General features: G+C 31.9%; 1 protein-coding gene and 1 long non-coding RNA gene across 2 annotated transcripts; one reads left to right on the top strand and one right to left on the bottom strand.

The window, feature by feature from the left end:
* Nucleotides 1-1685: 1685 nt before the first annotated feature.
* Nucleotides 1686-6285, bottom strand: LOC139500269 (centrosomal protein of 162 kDa-like). The gene is made up of 3 exons (XM_071289010.1): nucleotides 6271-6285; nucleotides 5545-5694; nucleotides 1686-3524 (listed from the first exon to the last, which is right to left on the bottom strand). Exons 1-3 carry the CDS (start codon nucleotides 6283-6285, stop codon nucleotides 3252-3254), a joined length of 438 nt encoding a protein of 145 aa, XP_071145111.1. The 3' UTR covers nucleotides 1686-3251.
* Nucleotides 6286-8916: 2631 nt separating this feature from the next.
* Nucleotides 8917-19347, top strand: LOC139500681 (uncharacterized). Its single transcript, XR_011658331.1, has 3 exons — nucleotides 8917-9036; nucleotides 17094-17189; nucleotides 18924-19347. It is a non-coding gene; the product is annotated as an uncharacterized lncRNA (long non-coding RNA).
* Nucleotides 19348-20049: the final 702 nt, after the last annotated feature.

The following is a 20049-nucleotide window of genomic DNA, read 5'->3' as shown; positions in this document are numbered from 1 at the left end:
ATACAATGATAAAAAAAATAAGAACAGTTAGTAGTTAGTATACGACAGTAAAATCTACCTCTCTACAATTTCCCATCATTAAAAGAAAACCGAAGTTTAGTTTATTTCATAATGTGATCTTAGCTGGTATATTGAAACATATCATATTCATGGGCCTATGGTAGACATGTTAAGTCAAATATTTAGTTTATTAACAACTTAATGAACACACTGATCATAATATCATATCATTTTTTTGTTAAGTCTAACCTTTTAACTAAATATCCAGATTAACTTACAATAGGACATATTATGACACATCATATATAAATATCATGGGTGAAGTCTTCAACAGAAACCATTAAAAAAATCACTTCGTAAACATCTGCATTCTTTTGTGAACATTTGAAATAATTTTTAATATCTTTAAAACAACAGGACTAATTTATCTTGTAGACTTGCTTCTTTATTATTTTGAATTATATTACTATTATAGATCTTATGTAGAAAGTCATTCAGAAGCAGGTTTCACAACTGATGGCAAATAAACTTCATTTTATCTATCATCCATGTTTATGAAGACAAGGTCAAGATGAACTATGCCAGAGTGACATGTATAGCCTATAATAATTCCATACACCAGACACTGCTTACCGATAATTTATTGTATCTGAAAAAAAACAGACCAAAACACAAAACATTGAACCATGAAAAGAAATTCAAGGTAAAATGAAACCTGCCATTCTGAAATGTACACCTTACAATCATTCCATACATGTACATCAAATATAGTTGACCTAGTGCTTATAGTATCTGAAAAACAGACTTGATCATGTAACTTTTGACTTTGATAATTGATCCTTGATCAATGAAATGAGGTGGATGTCATATGAATCATGTCTGCCGGACATGAAGACCCTGCATCCCATATACCAAATTAAATCATTCTATTACTCATAAGTGATAAATTCAAATGACAAAAACCATTAAATGGTTTTTTTTCAAACCAGTGACTGAACCTTGAACATGAGTTCAAGGACAAAGGACATATGACAAATGGAACATAGGGCATCTGTATTGGTAAGAACTGTACACATTAGAGAGCCTATAAGGCAATTGTCCATATAAATAATAATTCCAAGGGGCATAACTCTTCTAAAAATTATTGATCGGCATTGGTTTACAAATTCGAAAAGACATTCATGACATTGTTGATATAAACCTATGATAAAAGTTTCAAAAAAATCTGGCAAGAATTGTACATGTGAGAGCGCTAACAAGACCGGACCGCAGACGGACGCCCGGTATTTCCATGTCCCCTGCAACGGGTAACACAGGTGACAAAAAGGGATATATCTGTCACTATGAATGTTCCGTTTGATGAGATAAATTTCATTTGTATACTCAGATAATTCTTAATCATTTGCTGAGAACATAACTAAATACATGCTTGTATTGTAAAATGTATCTATAACATGGTTTTTTTTTTATGTCTATATGACGCTTTGCTATAATTGTCCAAAATGGTCGTACTATGATAAATCATTTCGTTGAGATATGTGACCTAAAACCTTTTTCAGGGAAATGAAAAAAAAATGTTTTGGTAAATTTAGTAATGACACAGAATCCTTAGACATTTGAAGTAAATAAGATAAAGGTCAAAAGGTCAAAGTAAAGTTCTACTGAATTTATAAAATATTCAAATATATAATTGTAAATTTAATATAAATATTTTCATTTCATGTATACAATTTTGAAAAATATGTAAAATAATGATAATGATAAATAAAATAAAATATATAATAAAACTAAAACAAAACTAAGTATTTGACACAACTTGTGTATGTCTTACAACATCATACAAAACCTATCTAAGTAGTGGTCATTATATTCATTTCAAGAAGATATTTAATAAATAATTCTAGTACTGATAAGGAGACAATTCTTAAGAAATTATCTCCCTTTAATCAGGTTGATTTAACATTTGACATGTTTTATAAAGTACAACATCATACAAAAGTACATATTATATAATTGTTTAAAACAGTATTAAAAAAAACCAGGAACTTCCAAATGGTATACAGAGTAAACAACTCTTAAATGAGGCAACTCTAAACGTTCTAGGGAAAATAAAGGGGAAACAACTGATCACATAATAAGAATTACCTATGGTTTTCTCAGAAATTTAAAGGGCCTTAAGGGTAACATACAAATTGGTGATGGATTTTTATTCACATAGAATCAACCAAAAAAACACATAAGTTTCGTGTTCCAATACTTTTGGATAAAATTTTTGCAACATTCATAAGATTTTGCAAATAAAAAATGATAGTTTGAAAAAGGACCCATATTCAACATACATTGTTAAACAAAACAAAAAGTGTCAAGAAATCTCCCAGTATTATGTTCTTGCAAATACAAATCCAACTGTTACACTGATTAGCAAATAAATTTCTATATTTAAGTGAATAGTAGCTGTTTACAAGAATGTGTCCGTAGAACATGGATGCCCACTCAACTATTATTTTTTATGCTCAGTGGACCATGAAATTGGGGTCACAATTCTAATTTGGCATTCGAATTAGAAAGATCAAATCAAAGGGAATATGAGTACTATATTAAAGTTTCAAGTTGATTGGACTTCAACTTCATAAAAAACTACCTAGATCAAACACTTTAACCTGTGGACCAGAGGGACGGACCAATGGACAGACGAACAATGAATGGAAAATAGATCAGAAAACATAATGCACCTTCTACTATTGTAGGTGGGGCATAAAGAAATAAAACAGATGAGGGAAAAATTATAAAGATTTCAGTGAAAAGTTGCATGTAACAAGCAAGATATATTGAGCAATTTCAAAGGTTTGTTTAACACAATTCCATGAAATGAGGTACCGGTATATGAACAGTTATAAAACGTGTTGTTTTGTGAAACATAAACAAAAATACACATGTGACAAATAGAATGCACCACATCATTAAATTGTGTAGAAATTTTATTATTGATACAACCACAACATCTGCATAATTCTTAAAAAGAAGTTCAAGACATTGGTCAAATAATTGACAAAAATATTTTTTAAATTGATACCAAATATAAGTTTTCCTCTTTTCCTTAATATTATTTGGTTGTCTTTCCTTAAAACAGATCATAGATTACAGTTATATAATAAAGAATACCATAATATAAAGTGTTCAATCTCTTGAAAATATATAGGACGGAATATTAATACAAATTTTAAATTAATAAAACTACTAAAGAGCTACTGCTATAACACTGCTGCACTGACAGGTATAACAACTCCTTGTTTTTGGAGTAATTTTAAAACATCTAATATGGAATCTAATTCTGTTCTAAATCTTTGGATTTCACTATTTTTAGAATCAACAATTCCTTTCCATTTATTTGCTTCCTGTTCCATTTCCACTGAAGCTGTGTGTTTGGTACTTTTTATAATTTGTTGCAGTTCAAGCTCTCGTGTTTCACGTTTTTTCTCCATTAGAATTATCTTCTGCTGAGTTGATTCAAAATGTTTCATTTCCTAAAACAAACAAAATTAAAGAACCTTGGTGAGCACGCTCACATACCCCTCGTCCCCACATTGTCATTGGAGAAATTAAATAAGTATAAGAAAAAATACTGAATAATAATTTCCTGTCAATATACACATCTACATAGTATGTCCTTATTATCTACAAAATTTCATGAAATTCTGTTGTGTGTTTTCAGAGGAGTTGAGATGACAAACTTTTGCAGAAGTACCTTAAAGCAAATAAGTTCAAAGGGGCGTAACTCCTAGAAAAAAGATTGAATCGTAATTTCCTGTTGATATGCACATCTACGTAGTATGTCCTTATTATCTACAAAGTTTCATGAAATTTTGTTGTGTTGTTTCAGAGGAGTTGAGATGACAAACTGTTGCAGAAGTACCTTAAAGCAAATAAGTTCAAAGAGGCGTAACTCCTAGAAAAAATTGAATCGTAATTTCCTGTTGATATGCACATCTACGTAGTATGTCCTTATTATCTACAAAGTTTCATGAAATTTTGTTGTGTGGTTTCAGAGGAGTTGAGATGACAAACTGTTGCAGAAGTACCTTAAAGCAAATAAGTTCAAAGGAGAGTAACTCCTAGAAAAAAAATTGAATCGTAATTTCCTGTTGATATGCACATCTACGTAGTATGTCCTTATTATCTACAAAGTTTCATGAAATTTTGGGGGCGTAACTCCTAGAACTAAAATTGAATCATAATTTCCTGTCGATAAGCACAACTGAATAATATGTTTTTTTTCATTCGTGAAATTCTGTTTTGTGGTTTGAGAGGAGTTGCGATGACAAACTGTTGCAGTAGTACATTAAAGTAAATAAGTTCAAAGGGGCGTAACTCCTATAAAAAAAAATTGAATCGAAATTTCCCGTCGATATGCACAACTACATAGTATGTCCTTATTATCTGAAAAGGTTTCGTGAAATTTTGTTGTGTGGTTTGAGAGGAGTTGCGATGACAAACTGTTGCAGTAGTACATTAAAGTAAATAAGTTCAAAGGCGCGTAACTCCTAGAAAAAAAATTGAATCGCAATTTCCCGTCGATATGCACAACTACATAGTATGTCCTTATTATCTGAAAAGGTTTCGTGTAATTCTGTTGTGTGGTTTGAGAGGAGTTGCGATGACAAGAAACAGGACTGACGGACGGACTGGCGGACAGACGGACGGTACGACGGACGGACTGACGGATGGACGGGTCAAAAACATTATACACTCCGCAACTTCGTTGCATGGGGTATAAATATGTATAACATTATAAAGGCAAAACATTTAGGCAAGACACTCTTAGTCAACATTTATGAATGGCACTTCTAGTCAACAATCTTTTTAATAGTAAAGGGCATACAATACAGAAGCAATCATACTTTAATTTGTTCTTGAAATATCTTATCACATAAATAAAAACATCATACTTTAATTTGTTCTAGAAATATTTATATCACATAAATGAAAACATCATTGAATAAATTTTGTGCATCCAAAGTGTTTACCTTCAATAGAAACACTCAAATCAAAGCATTTCAAAGCCAGGGATGTCTAAATACGTAAACATTCAAGGAGCTTTAAATAACATGAAAAGAATAGCCAACTTCAGTGCCTCAGGGAGTAGAAACCTTAGTTTCTTAATAATTCATTATTCTATCAAGTGTCAAAGTACCAGAAAATTAACTACCGTACTGTTTTACAGTCTTTCAGTAGTGATATCAACCCAATGTAAGTTAATGAAAATAACACAATGAATTTCGTACATTCATAGATGCTTTTAGTGATTTACCTTCAATAGGACTACAAGAACCCAAACATTTGAAAGGCATGCCAGAGATATTTAATAGAGTAGAAAAGTTTATATTGAATTCCTTTAAGTAAAACTATACCTTCCTAAATTCTTATCAGTATTCAAGTTATTTCAGTTTAATGTAGGCATGTTTGAAGTAGAAACAAATGTCCCTTTTATTTTGTGCAACTAAAGAGAAATTTCCTGATGAAGACGTTTTATTATTAATTACTTACTGGAGTGTGGAATTTCTTTGCCTCACGTAATTCCTCTTTCAGTTTGTCAATTTGGTTTTCTAAACTGGCATTCTGTATTCGAATTATAGAGAGCTGTTCGGAATCTAAATGTGATTTGTTTAACTGGTCTTTCAAGTGTTTTATCATCACCTGAAAAAAAAGATATTTATTTATTATCTATTTTAATAATTTACAGTTTTATTCATCAAATGTGCAAGCCATTACCATAGAAAGATGAATAATGTTTTCATAAAATTAGAAAACAGAAAATCTATAGTTGATTATTTTTAACTCATTGTATTACTAGATTTATTTCACTTTATTGGGCGGGATTTAAAAGTTGGTAAGTTAAGTCCAGTCCATCTATAGACAGGATTTTTGGGATAAACTCATCAATGAAGTGTACAGCAGTTATTCGTCCCATACCATACACTCTTTTGTATATGCGTTTGGTGACAATGGTAGGTGATTAGATTTCAATAATTATCATAACGGCAATCATCCTTATCACACAAATCTTCAAATGCAAATTAGAACATAAGCTCCGCCTGATCAGTTGAAATAACATTGGTAATAACTTGGATGGAGAGCTGTCTTACTGGCATTCATACCACATCTCATTTCTATTGAATACTTACCTGTTGAGCATCTATTTTTGATTGTTACTCTGTTGAAGTCTTACCTGTTGAGCATCTGTTTTTGATTGTAACTCTGTTGTAGTCTTACCTGTTGAGCATCCATTTTTGATTGTAACTCTGTTGTAGTCTTACCTGTTGAGCATCTGTTTTTGATTGTAACTCTGTTGAAGCCTTACCTGTTGAGCATCCATTTTTGATTGTAACTCTGTTGTAGTCTTACCTGTTGAGCATCTGTTTTTGTTTGTAACTCTGTTGAAGTCTTACCTGTTGAGCATCTGTTTTTGATTGTAACTCTGTGGTAGTCTTACCTGTTGATCATCTGTTTTTGATTGTAACTCTGTTGTAGTCTTACCTGTTGAGCATCTGTTTTTGTTTGTAACTCTGTTAAAGTCTTACCTGTTGAGCATCAGTTTTTGATTGTAACTCTGTTGTAGTCTTACCTGTTGAGCATCCGTTTTTGATTGTAACTCTGTTGTAGTCTTACCTGTTGAGCATCCGTTTTTGATTGTAACTCTGTTGTAGTCTTACCTGTTGAGCATCTGTTTTTGATTGTAACTCTATTGAAGCCTTACCTGTTGAGCATCTATTTTTGGCTGTAACTCTGTTGAAGTCTTACCTGCTTATCATCAACTCTATTGAAGTCTTACCTGTTGAGCATCTGTTATTGATTGTAACTCTGTTGTAGTCTTACCTGTTGAGCATCTGTTTTGATTGTAACTCTGTTGAAGCCTTACCTGTTGAGCATCTGTTTTAATTGTAACTCTGTTGAAGCCTTACCTGTTGAGCATCTGTTTTTGATTGTAACTCTGTTGTAGTCTTACCTGTTGAGCATCCATTTTTGATTGTAACTCTGTTGTAGTCTTACCTGTTGAGCATCTGTTTTTGATTGTAACTCTGTTGTAGTCTTACCTGTTGAGCATCCATTTTTGATTGTAACTCTGTTGTAGTCTTACCTGTTGAGCATCTGTTTTTGATTGTAACTCTGTTGTAGTCTTACCTGTTGAGCATCTGTTTTTGATTGTAACTCTGTTGTAGTCTTACCTGTTGAGCATCCATTTTTGATTGTAACTCTGTTGTAGTCTTACCTGTTGAGCGTCCATTTTTGATTGTAACTCTGTTGTAGTCTTACCTGTTGAGCATCTGTTTTTGATTGTAACTCTGTTGTAGTCTTACCTGTTGAGCATCTGTTTTTGATTGTAACTCTGTTGAAGCCTTACCTGTTGAGCATCTGTTTTTGATTGTAACTCTGTTGAAGCCTTACCTGTTGAGCATCTGTTTTTGATTGTAACTCTATTGAAGCCTTACCTGTTGAGCATCTATTTTTTGCTGTAATTCTGTTGAAGTCTTACCTGCTTATCATCAACTCTATTGAAGTCTTACCTGTTGAGCATCTGTTTTTGAATGTAACTCTGTTGTAGTCTTACCTGTTGAGCATCTGTTTTTGATTGTAACGTTGTTGAAGCCTTACCTGTTGAGCATCTGTTTTTGATTGTAACTCTATTGAAGCCTTACCTGTTGAGCATCTATTTTTTGCTGTAATTCTGTTGAAGTCTTACCTGCTTATCATCAACTATATTAAAGTCTTACCTGTTGAGCATCTGTTTTTGATTGTTACTCTATTGAAGTCTTATCTGTTGAGCATCTGTTTTGGATTGTAACTCTGTTATAGTCTTACCTGTTGAGCATCTGTTTTTGATTGTAACTCTGTTGAAGTCTTACCTGTTGAGCATCTGTTTTTGATTGTTACTCTGTTGTAGTCTTACCTGTTGAGCATTTGTTTTTGATTGTAACTCTGTAGAAGTCTTACCTGTTGTGCATCTGTTTTTGATTGTAACTCTATTGAAGTCTTACCTGTTGAGCATCTGTTTTTGATTGTTACTCTGTTATAGTCTTACCTGTTGAACATCTGTTTTTGATTGTAACTCTATTGAAGTTTTACCTGTTGAGCATCTGTTTTTGATTGTAACTCTGTTGAAGTCTTAACTGTTGAGCATCTGTTTTTGATTATAACTCTATTAAGTTCTTACCTGTTGAGCATCTTTTTTTGATTGTAACTCTGTTTAAGTCTTACAGATGGGTGCGGTCCTAACCTTGACAAAAGTTAACTTTGAGTTAACTTGTTGACTGCTTGAGAATTTTTAAGCAGACCAGCAAGTTAACTTCGTCTACGATGGACCAGACCTACGGTCCGCTTTTTTATGACTGCTGCAGACCTATCGACGGGTCTGTTCCAGACCAGACCTGTGGACAAGTCTGCTTTTGACCAGTCTTGAGGACAGGTCTGCTCCTGACCAGACCTGTGGACAGGTCTGCTTCTGACCAGACCTGTGGACAAGTCTGCTATTGACCAGACCTGGGGACATGTCTGCTTATGAAATGTTATTGTTTTTGCGACTTTCCATATCAGACTTGAGCTTTATTAAAATATGTATATAAACAACATTCGCATTGTTCTTCCCAAGAAGGCCTCTGATAGCAAATTTCTTTACTCGCTATACTCTACTAGACATTATTCATAACAACACAATTCTTTCTTTTTTTTATTCTATATAATCTTATTAACATTAGTCAATTACATAGAGCTATCATATTTTTTTAATTAGAAGGCGGATAGAAATTAGGGTTGTCCAACGCATCGGAACAACATTCGTATATCATGGGATATTAACATCCTTGTCGACGTTACTTCGTTCCCCGTTTTTTACCTGTCCCTTCATAATTTTTACTTTACGCATTTATCAGTAGGGGGAAACAACTCTATTACTAAAATGGAAGCGCCATCTTGATGCTAGGAAAGGTCTTTTTCTGTTTACGAAAAGGTTGATTTAGCGGATCGTACATATCAGAATGACAAGTAAGTCAGCCACAAAATATTTTGAGAACATGAGCTTGCGATCTATCTATATGACAATAATAATCGCACCGAAATAACTATCTAAATCAGACGATCAAAAAGTTGTGCTATAGAAAATTATTGAAAGGAAATCGCAAGATACTTGCGATTCAACTTTTTTCAAGAAAATGAAAAATACAGTTTAACTATTCATTTTTTTTACATAATATCCTGTATACATGGTGTTTAAAGTTCTACTTCTCGATATTGGAAGACAAAAATTCAATCAAACAACAAAATAACGAGTTTGCAGTTGCATGTTGACATTGTTGTTGTTCTATTGATATGCTAATCAAACACCACGTCAGAAAATATTTACCACACAGTCATGACGAATCTAAGATATAGTTCCTACTTTAAGAGCCAGTCTGTGATAAAACCATGCAAAATGGTCCAAATCCAAAATATTCCAATCAGGCTGATATTTTGTATTTTAGATACCTTATATGTAATAACTATTTGTGCAAAATATTTTGAAAAAATATTCAGCCATTATTTGTGTATGCCGAACATTCAAAAATTGTCCATTTCTGTACTGACAAATGGCCATTTTAAGCCTATTTTAGGGTATTTTGACCTGATTTTTTTTTTGTTTTATAGAAAAAATTTAGCTTAATGATAACATATATCTTAACAAACAACTTGAAATGAAAGGAAATTATGATAATTCAAAAAGTTGTGAGATTTCTCAATACCCCTACTGACAGGTTGAAATTGCATGGTTTTGAAAAAGTGCCGATTCAGCAAAATTTGTATATTTTTAAAGGCTTGAATCTTGTAAGATCATGTTTTATTTTCAATAAAATGTAATATTTCATGAAGCTTATATATTCATCAACAAAATGCTAGAAAATGGTGCTCGGCAAATGATACCTTATTACGATAAAATAATAATTAAAGATAGGCGTGATGGCCATTTGCCGATTTTTTGATTTTTTTATCTGTTTCAATAGAAACTTTTCAAAAGTATGTGATAGTCAAAATATAAGAAAAATAATGACTGAACTAATGTTAACTGGTTATATTAATTGAATAAACCAAGTTCAACTAAGTTTAAATTAGAAAATATACTAATTGAGTAAACCTGGGGAGACCGCTTTTTTGCATTTTTTGCCCCTAAACTGAGCATTTTTACAATATGTTTAAAATATTAACCTATTCAAAAGAAAATAACTTTAGTAACTTAAAAATGGGCTGTTTTATTTACAATACTATGCACACTCATCAGGTAATATCAACATGAGTTCTTCACAAATTTAGCATTTTATAATAGTCTAGTTTTTAGACGCTTTTCGTATAAATTCAAAGTGGCCACAATTGAGTTCAGTCTTAGATTTTTAAAACATGTTGTATTTGATAATGAATCATAAATGTGAAAGCCTTGTACATTCATGTAATTTATTTCCAGAAAAGAGGAAGATTTAATAGTTTTGTGAATTTCATAGAATTGTGCCTCTTACCTAGAAAAGTGCTATATTTTCTATATTATGATACAGCTTTATGCCAAATATAAAGAGACTACTCATAGAAGTTCCTGATAAAACTACAACTGAAATTTTGTGACGCTGAAATGAACCAGTTAGTTATCCCTATGTCAATTTTGGGAGAACAGTGGACATAACAGTAATGTTAAGTTTCCTCCTAGAATGTAATCTCTAGCAATTTGAGGCTTGGGAATAAGACATGTAAAATATAGTTGGCCTATTACTACCAGCTGAAACAAACACAAATATTTCAAATTGCAATAAAATTTATTTTATAACCACATGTAATAACCATATACTCCGCAGGGCGCAGCTATATACGACCGCAGAGATTGAACACTGAACATTTGGGGCAAGTATGGACAGAACATTTAAGCTTGATATAGCTCTGAATTTGGTTTGGGATTAAATAGTTGACACAACACAATGAGTGTGGTCTAAGAACTTAAACTTAAAAACTTTAAAAAAATTAATTTAACATTTACCTATTATGGTCCAATATCCAAAATCTAAATGCATGGTTATATTCAGCATATCATTGAACCCCAAGAGTTCAATTTTTTGATGAAATCAAATAATTTTCAATTTTAGACCCTTAAGACCTCAATTTGGACCAATTTGATGACCGGTCCCAAATATTAAAAAACTAAATACATGGTTAGATTCAGCATATTGAAGAACCCCATATATTCAATTTTGTTGAAATCAAACAAAATTTAATTTTGCACCCCGATTTGGACCAACTTGAAAACTGGGCCCATAATAAAAAATCTTAGTACAATGTACATTTTTAGATTCAGCATATCAAAGAACCCCAAGAATTAAATTTTTGTTAAAATCAAACTAAGTTTAATTTTGGACCCTTTGGACCTTGATGTAAACCAATTTGAAAACAGGACCAAAAATTAAGAATCTAAATTCACTGTTAGATTTGGCATATCAAAGAACCCCAATGATTCTTTTTTTTTTATGAAAGCAAACAGTTTAATTTTGGACCCTTTTTGGCCCCTAATTCCTAAACTGTTGGGACCAAAACTCCCAAAATCAATCCCAACCTTTCTTTTATGGTCATAAACCTTGTATTTAAATTTCATAGATTTCTATTTACTTATACTAAAGTTATAGTGCGAAAACCAAATGTCTTTGGATGACGACGACGATGACAACGACAACGTCATACCAATATAGGACCAATTTTTTTCAATTCTTGCGGTTGTATAAAAACAATATACACAGATAAATGGTTAAACTGTTGAGCAGACATACTATTTACCCTACCAACCACGTCCACTTGTATTTTTGTCCATCGGATGAGTTAAGCCATTTTCCACTGATTTTTATAGTTCGTTCTTATGATTTACTGTTATACCACTGTCCCTGGTTAGGGGGAGGGTTTGGATCCCGCTTACATGTTTAACCCCGCCACATTATTTATGTATGTGCCTGTCCCAAGTCAAGAGCCTGTAATTCAGTGGAAGTCGTTTGTTTATGTGTAACATATTTGTTTTTCGTTCATTTTTTATATACTTAAGGCCGTTAGTTTTCTCATTTGAATTGTTTTACATTGTCTTATCGGGGCCTTTTGTACCTGACTATGCGGTGTGGTTGTTCCTCATTGTTGAAGGCCGTACAGTAACCTATAGTTGTTAATGTCTGTGTCATTTTGGTCTCTTAATTGTAGACAGTTGTCTCATTGGCAATCATACCACATCACCTTTTTTTAGATTTTACTGTTCATATACATGTAATATTATTGTGGTCTACCGTAAAGAAAAACGTGCAAAATGGTCTAAATACAAGTTTTTAGTCATGAATGAACATGATGAAGGTATTAGCAAAAAAGAGTAAAAGTATGATAGATCTAAATAAGTTTCACATAATAAAGTCATCAATATCTATTTTAACTAAATATTAAACAATTTTGCAGCATCAGAGTTGAACATTTTTTGATAAAAACAAGCATTCTGCGAGTAATACATGGCAATACATAGTCCCCAACCCGTTACAAATTCATTGTACAGTAATGGAACAAAAATTTGATCTATAGTTTGTCATAATGTAAACTACATAAAAATATCGATACAAAATCTTCCAGAAAAACGTAAAAACTTGTTGAATTCTGACTATCTCAGTGAATTTTCTATGTCCAAAGACAACTCTGCACACAGTTATCAGACTGGAACAAAATTGAATCACTAAATACCAAAGAACAGAAAAAAAACATTCAAAATGTCATTTTGTCTTTAAAAAAATTAGTTATTGCCGTTTGAACAGAAGTCTTCTAATGAATAAGTATTTCATCAAAAATTTAATTCTAGAGAAAGCCGGGCTTCAACTGAACAAAGAGAAAAGCTTAAAGCGTGAATAATGAATTTGACCTGTAACTTGTCATGATAAATCAAATCAAAATCTACAAGCACAAAAAAGTCTGATTTGCCGAACTGACAGATAGACAGACTGACAGACACGCAGTGCAAACCTAAGTCCACTTAGACGTTAGCTGTTAGGGGACTAAATATCAAAATCTCAAAGTATCAACAAACACGAAAGAGATGCTCTTTGGAGAGGGAACATTCAAGATAATTTTGGAAAAGCTTTCGATTTTTGAAGAAGTAGGGTTACCTCAAATGTCTTTCTTTTATCTTGATTTAATCTGAGATATAGATCAAAAACTTTTATATAGCACATTATATATGCAAACATAATTCTTTTTTCGTAGATAAAAAAAATGGCCACATTTTTTTACATACGCTCTAATAGACACAACTTTCTAATCAAGACACTCAATGAGTGATTGTCCCTATAATTGGTTGCATTCCAATCAAAAGTTTCAAAGAGGAAGATTTTTTGAAGTACAAGTATGTTCACAACTCTGTTTCATGTAACAAGCTTTTTAAAAGACTGTCATCAATTAAAAGTATGTGAAAACCAGGTGCTCCGCAGGGCGCAGCTTTATACAACTGCAGTGGTTGGACTCTGAACAGTTGGGGCAAATTAAATATGGTCACAATGTTCAAGCTTGATGCTGTCTGAATTTGGATTGTGATTGAATTTTTGACATAAAAAGGTTTTTGTTACAAAATAAATGTGGCCAAAGATCAACAAATATATTGCAAAATACTGTGAAATTGAAGATTTCTTCTTGAAAATTTTCAAAATTTGAAAGATTAAAAAAAAAAAAAAAAATCCCTTAATTTTTTTTAACAAATCCACCCCCCCCCCCCCACTTATTGAAACCCCCCCTTTCAGCAATAACCCTTAAAAACAATCCCATCCTTTCCTTTTTAGTATAGAACCTTGTAGTACAATTACAGAGAGATCCATATACATGTACTTAAACCCAAGTTATTGTTTGGAAACTAGAAATGTGCTTCTTTTCGGCACTTTTTTGGCCCCTTATTCCTACATATTTTTGGCAATTAATCCAAAACTGAATCATAGCCTCCCCTTTGTTATATGGAGTATTGTGGTACAGTTTGAAAGAGATCCATACAATTACACACAAGTTATCGTCTTGAAATAAGAAAAATGCTTGTTTTCTGCCCCTTTTTGGCCCTTTATTCCTAACTTTGATTCCATGACCCATTTAAAGGAATCCAAACCTTCTACTTGTGGTTTTAAACATTATGTTACAATATCAGAGCAATTGAAATACTTATACACAAGTTACTATCCTTAAACTATAAAATGCTCGTTTTGGGCCCCTTTTGGGCCCTTAATTCCTAAACGGTAGGGACCATCATCCCCAAAATCGTTCCAAAGCTTCCTTTTGTGGTATTGAACCTTCTGAAAAAAAATCATAAAGATCTATACACTTAAACTAAAGTTATTGTCCGAAATATAAGTCTACAGTGTTACTTAAAATGTTAAGGGCCAAAAACTATTACAATAGTGCATTTTATAGATATTTGGGGCATTTTTTACTAACTTCCCATTATTTGCCAGGCTAAATTTTTTTACTTGTCTTAGAACTGATATGCACCTTTAAACAAATCCTAAAAGTTTAAAAAAATAAATATGATCTTGAGAGAAAACACCTACTGAGTACATGTACTACATGCAAGTTATCTAATACATCTGTTGCACGAATCTCTCTGGCAACCTGCCAAAAGGTAAAAAGTATGTCAAAATGCATTTTTTCTTTTTTTTTTTGATAATGTTCTTTGCAAAATATAACAAGATAATGCTATTTTTAAGAGATATATCAATTATTCAGACCTTTAAAAAGTACCTAAATTTTGGTGATTTTTTTGCATTATTTTTTTATAATTCACAAATATGCAAATAAGGCTGTTAAATGGAAAATAGTGTGAATTAATCAAATATATTTTTTTTTATCTTAACTCCTAAATACCCAAAGATTTTGGAAATATATATAATGTTGCAAAGTTATTACTACCCATTTGGACGAAAATTAAGATTTTGCATGGTTTTATGGCAGACTGGCTCTTAAGTGTTGGCAGAATGTAAGTGAATAACATCCTAAATTTAATATAATTTGCATTTCTTGATATATATATACATAATATAAACAAGTATTTTTTTTTTAAATGTACCATGTTTGTACTCTCAATCATTGTTTAATTGTCAGGTCAGTTTTTAAATTGTTGTATTGCACATGGTCATGATGGTAAGCATATTTGCTCATTTTATAAAGGAAACCATAGATGTGGTAGGATTGCCAATGAGACACCTCTCCACAATGACGCATAAATTATAACATTTCTATATATATGTCAATATAAAGTATTGTACAGCCTACAACATAGCTGCGGAACCGTAGCTCTTAGGTCCTTATGTTATTTTTTGACTATTTGCAGACCATGGTCCACAAATAGTCAAAAAATAACATGAGGACTTCAGAGCTACGGTTCCGCAGCTACCTACAACAATGACCAAAGCCCATACAGCAGTCAGCTATAAAAGGCAGATAAATGACAAATGTATAACAATTCAAGTGAGAAAACTAAATAACTTATATAACATAAAAAGCAAAACAACAAATATGTAACACATCAACAAACGACAATCAATGAATTGCAGACTCCTGACTTGGGAAAGACACATATACATGTACATACAGAATGTGGCGGGTTCAAACATGTTAGCTAGATACCAACCCTCCCCTAACCTGGGACAGTGGTGTTACAATACAGCATAAGAAGGAACTATAAAAAACTTGTTGAAAAAGGCCTAAATAAGTTGATAAGTATTCTTTATTTGAAGTCAGGTTGCATTCAGTGATATTGTTGGCTTTTTTCAAAACTACCTCTACCCTTTTTTATTGGGAAAATATGTGAAATTTACATCAAATTGGGAAATTTAGAATAAACCATGAATTTGACTGAAACTTCAAATTACAGACCCCTTTTCAGGATCAGTCAAATCCTGCTTTGAAATAAGACCCCTTTTGTCAGTTATCATAAATGATACATAAATATGCCCTCATATCTGCACATATGGTCATATTAGGGATGAAAAATGTATTAACAAGTGTCTTTCAGTTTGTATCCATGCACACTTACTACTATGACTGCACTGCTTGAGAAAAAAGTTGTCTTTTTGGGAATAATTTTAAGCCATTTTTTTCAAATTGGGAATCTTCTCCAGGGCAAAAAGCCTTTCTTCTCCACTAATTTAAGGCAAACAATATCACTGGGCATTATGCTTATATATACATGTATATAAATATTTAATAATAACAAGGACCATAAGCTGTTAATTAAAGCTCTTTAAAAGATTATGTACCCTTTTGCTAAACATTGAAATTTCCAAGCCTATGTACTCTAATATTTGACCATTATATGCTATATAGATAATGCAATGATTTCTTTTATAGTACAAGTTTATAAATCAAAATACTGGTTACAACAAATGTAAATATGAACCAATTCAAGTATATCTTCTACTGTGCCCTCTACTTGAGTGACTCACCAGGTTTTTTGAAATGTAAAGGTTATTCAGTATATATAAAAAAAGAAGATGTGGTACATGTATGATTGCCAATAAGACAACTCTCCTCAAAAGACCAAAATGACACAGAAATTAACAACTATAGGTCACTGTACAGCCTTCAACAATGAGCAAAGCCCATATGGCATAGTCAGCTATAAAAGGCCTTGAAATGACAATGTAAAAAACTCAATCGAAAAAAACTAATGGCCTTATTTATTATAAAAAATGAACGAAAAACAAATACATGTATGTAACACATAAACACACGACAACCACTTAATTACAGGCTCCTGACTTGAGACAGGCACATCCATACATATAGTGGCTATGTCAAACATGTTAGCAGGATCCCAACCTTTTGGTAAATAACAAATCATTGCATCCCATTATCCCATTTTGTATTTTATGCAATAAAACATTAAATAATATAGCTGCTTTAAAAGGAGTCCCTTGGGTTACATGATCTTACATGTATGTGTGCAAAATGACACATCTCTTATATTGATTATCTTTTCTGTTTTGACATGTTTGATATTATTGCACTAAGAAAATTCCCCCTTTTTTTCTTCAAACCTTTAGATTTTGAGTGTTGCAGATGCTGTTCAGTTTGCAGAGGTATTTGAAATGGAAAAAAAGAGATATATGAACATACATTGACTGCTTTGAACTTAAGGTGTAAGTACATTGTATATATATATGATATAATCATTAGAAATGATCAGCTTATTAGTGAATGTAAAAACATTTATTAGAGTTCAATATTTCAGTTAAAGTCACATTATTTTAATTTGTGTATAAAGCAAGGCAAATGTAAAAGATAGTTTGTTGATAGTCATGATAGTACATTACTCATCTTACAATATCATACTTCTAGAAAATCACAATTTTATTGGACTGTTTTCCCCTGTTGAATATGCAATTGATATTAAAATCAATCATCAGTAACACAAGAAAATTGTATCTTTAGAGGCATATTTAGGGGGCAGTGGGCTGAACCTCACCCCTTTTTTGTGCGAAAAATTTGGTTGATTATATAGGGAATCACTGAAGCATAACTAGAGTGGGCCCCCTCTGATGACTATTTATGTATATGTGTGAGCCAAAATTTGTTCCTGTGAAAAAAGTTCCAGTGGAATCAATATCACAGGAAATATGTTCTGGGAAAACCTTTTTCATAGATGATTTCAATATAATTTGTTCCATCCCTAAAAAATAAGTTCCACACTTTATCTGGTGAAATAAGTACCGGGGCGGTGAAATTTGTTCCTAACCTAGTGAAATCGGTTCCAGGTTTATGAGATTTGTTCCTTACCTGGTGAAATAAGTTCTGGGTTTATGAGATTTGTTCCTAACCTGATAAAATAAGTTCCTTGTCTGTGAAATATGTTCCTCTGGTTAAACAGGTTAATATCTTATATACTGAACATTTGTCATCAGTTATTTAAAGTTATCATTTAAGTGCATTATAAAAATAAGTATATTACATTGATAAGATAATGAATAAAAAATGTAAATCAACCAATTAGGATCGTGTGAACTATAGCAAATGTTTAATTAAATACAGTGTGTACGTAAAAAATATCAAAATGACAGTCCCACTTTTGAGCCAGAAAAGAGTAGGACAAGAAAAATCTTTAAGAAAAAATTAAAGTATAGTTCAAGATGAACATATGAACTAATTTGAAAAGGACAAAATGACTGATCAATAATTCCAAATTCAAACACATGAAGAAATAAATAAACACACTCTTTTGAAACTATTCCATGACAAGTACATGTGTGACTAGAACACAGGGCCATGACAGTTAACAGGAACCAAGGAGGAATATCACATAAAACCTAGATACAAATTATGATACATTACCATCGCTTAATCCTGTAGAACTTTACAGTCATGCCTACAATTGCACATGTATCCCATGCCAGCACACTCAGTACAGCATTTAGCTTGCATTTTAATTCAAGTGTAACAAGAAAATGTTTCGCTGTGTAATATGTTGCAGAAGGTACTCATTTCAGTGAAAAAAGGTTTAAGAAGAACTTATTCATTGATTTCTTTGAAATATGTACATCTTGGTCTAAAACTAATATCACAGGAACTTATTTAAAACTTTTAATATTAACTGGAACAAAGTTCATGGAGCTATGATATTTGTTCCGGAACTTATTTCATATTTGGTCAAAAATTAGTTCCGGAACAAATTTTACAGTGCTGGAACATATTTTCTGTGATATAAGTTCCGGCGGAACATATTTCCTATGAAAGTACCTGCGGAACAAAATGTCACGCCGGGACAAATTTTTTGTTACATATGCTTATGATCTTTATATAATAACATACTGTTACACATTTTGTTTTATTCTTGATTTATATTATCCGATTATCTATATGATTCTTCTCTTTTGTAGGTAAAAATGAGTTACATGTGCCTAAAAATATGTTGAAAATTTGAAAACTGTTAACAAGAGCATCAACAAATAGAAAAAAGAACAATACCAGGTCTAGACTTTTGTGGCTGCATGCAATTATTTCTAAAATACCAGGAAAAAAGATGTAGCTGCACAGCAGACACCCCAGATCATAAAATTGCATGTAAAAAAGGAAAGCATTCCTTTTCATAGAATCAAAGAACTCTTTTAACCAAGTCAAGATGTTATTAGACATGTTATTATATATATACTATATATTAATATTTACAAATATAAGAAGTATGTGTGACTATGTCATGTTACATGTATGCTGAGAATATTTTAATGTCACAAAGTTATGAAATGGATAAATGAAATATTGTCAACCATTTAAATAAAACAGACAAGCTCACATAAAAATCAACAGCCTATGTGAAAGTTCAAGTATAATAAAATTGTTTAGATTTAACATACCATATATCCAAATTTAAAGTACAGAATTGCCTTTCTCAGAAATTTTGTATGTTTAATAGAATGATAGTTTGTAGCTTTTATTTTCTTGGAACTGTTTCAATATAAAATAGGGAGATGTGGTATGATTGCCAATGAGAAAAATTTCCACCAGAGACCAAAGTAAATGTTAGAAAATACAGGTCACAGTTATGTTTGACATTGTGTAGCAATATATGAAAGACACTAAGATTACAGAATGTAAAATAATTCAAACAAGATAACCAACTATCAATGATTCCTCTTAAACCAGCCAACTCACTGAAACTAAACATAAAAGCCAATTATAGTCATATTCACAATAGGTACTATATTGAGTCAACAGGGAATTCAAAATACCATCAAAGGCAATGAAAGTCAACATGAAAACTCAATAGCTATAGTATATTGACTTTAGTTTAATTTTCATCTACACTGCTACTTTTGCATGGGTACAAATCAAGTACTGTAAAATACAGATACATGTACCTAAATATTACAATGATTTAAAGTAACACAATAGTACTGAAAATTAAAAGTAGTACTACAGATTTTTTGTACAAGAATAGTACCTATGCAAAAGTAGCTGTGTAGGTTTAATACACATGGTTTCAGTTTTCAAGAATATATGAAATGG

This window comes from Mytilus edulis, chromosome 13 (assembly GCF_963676685.1).
Source record: "Mytilus edulis chromosome 13, xbMytEdul2.2, whole genome shotgun sequence".
Lineage (NCBI taxonomy): Eukaryota > Metazoa > Mollusca > Bivalvia > Mytilida > Mytilidae > Mytilus > Mytilus edulis.
Note: the sequence above shows the minus strand (reverse complement) of the source record. Positions and strands in the feature narration are given on the sequence as shown.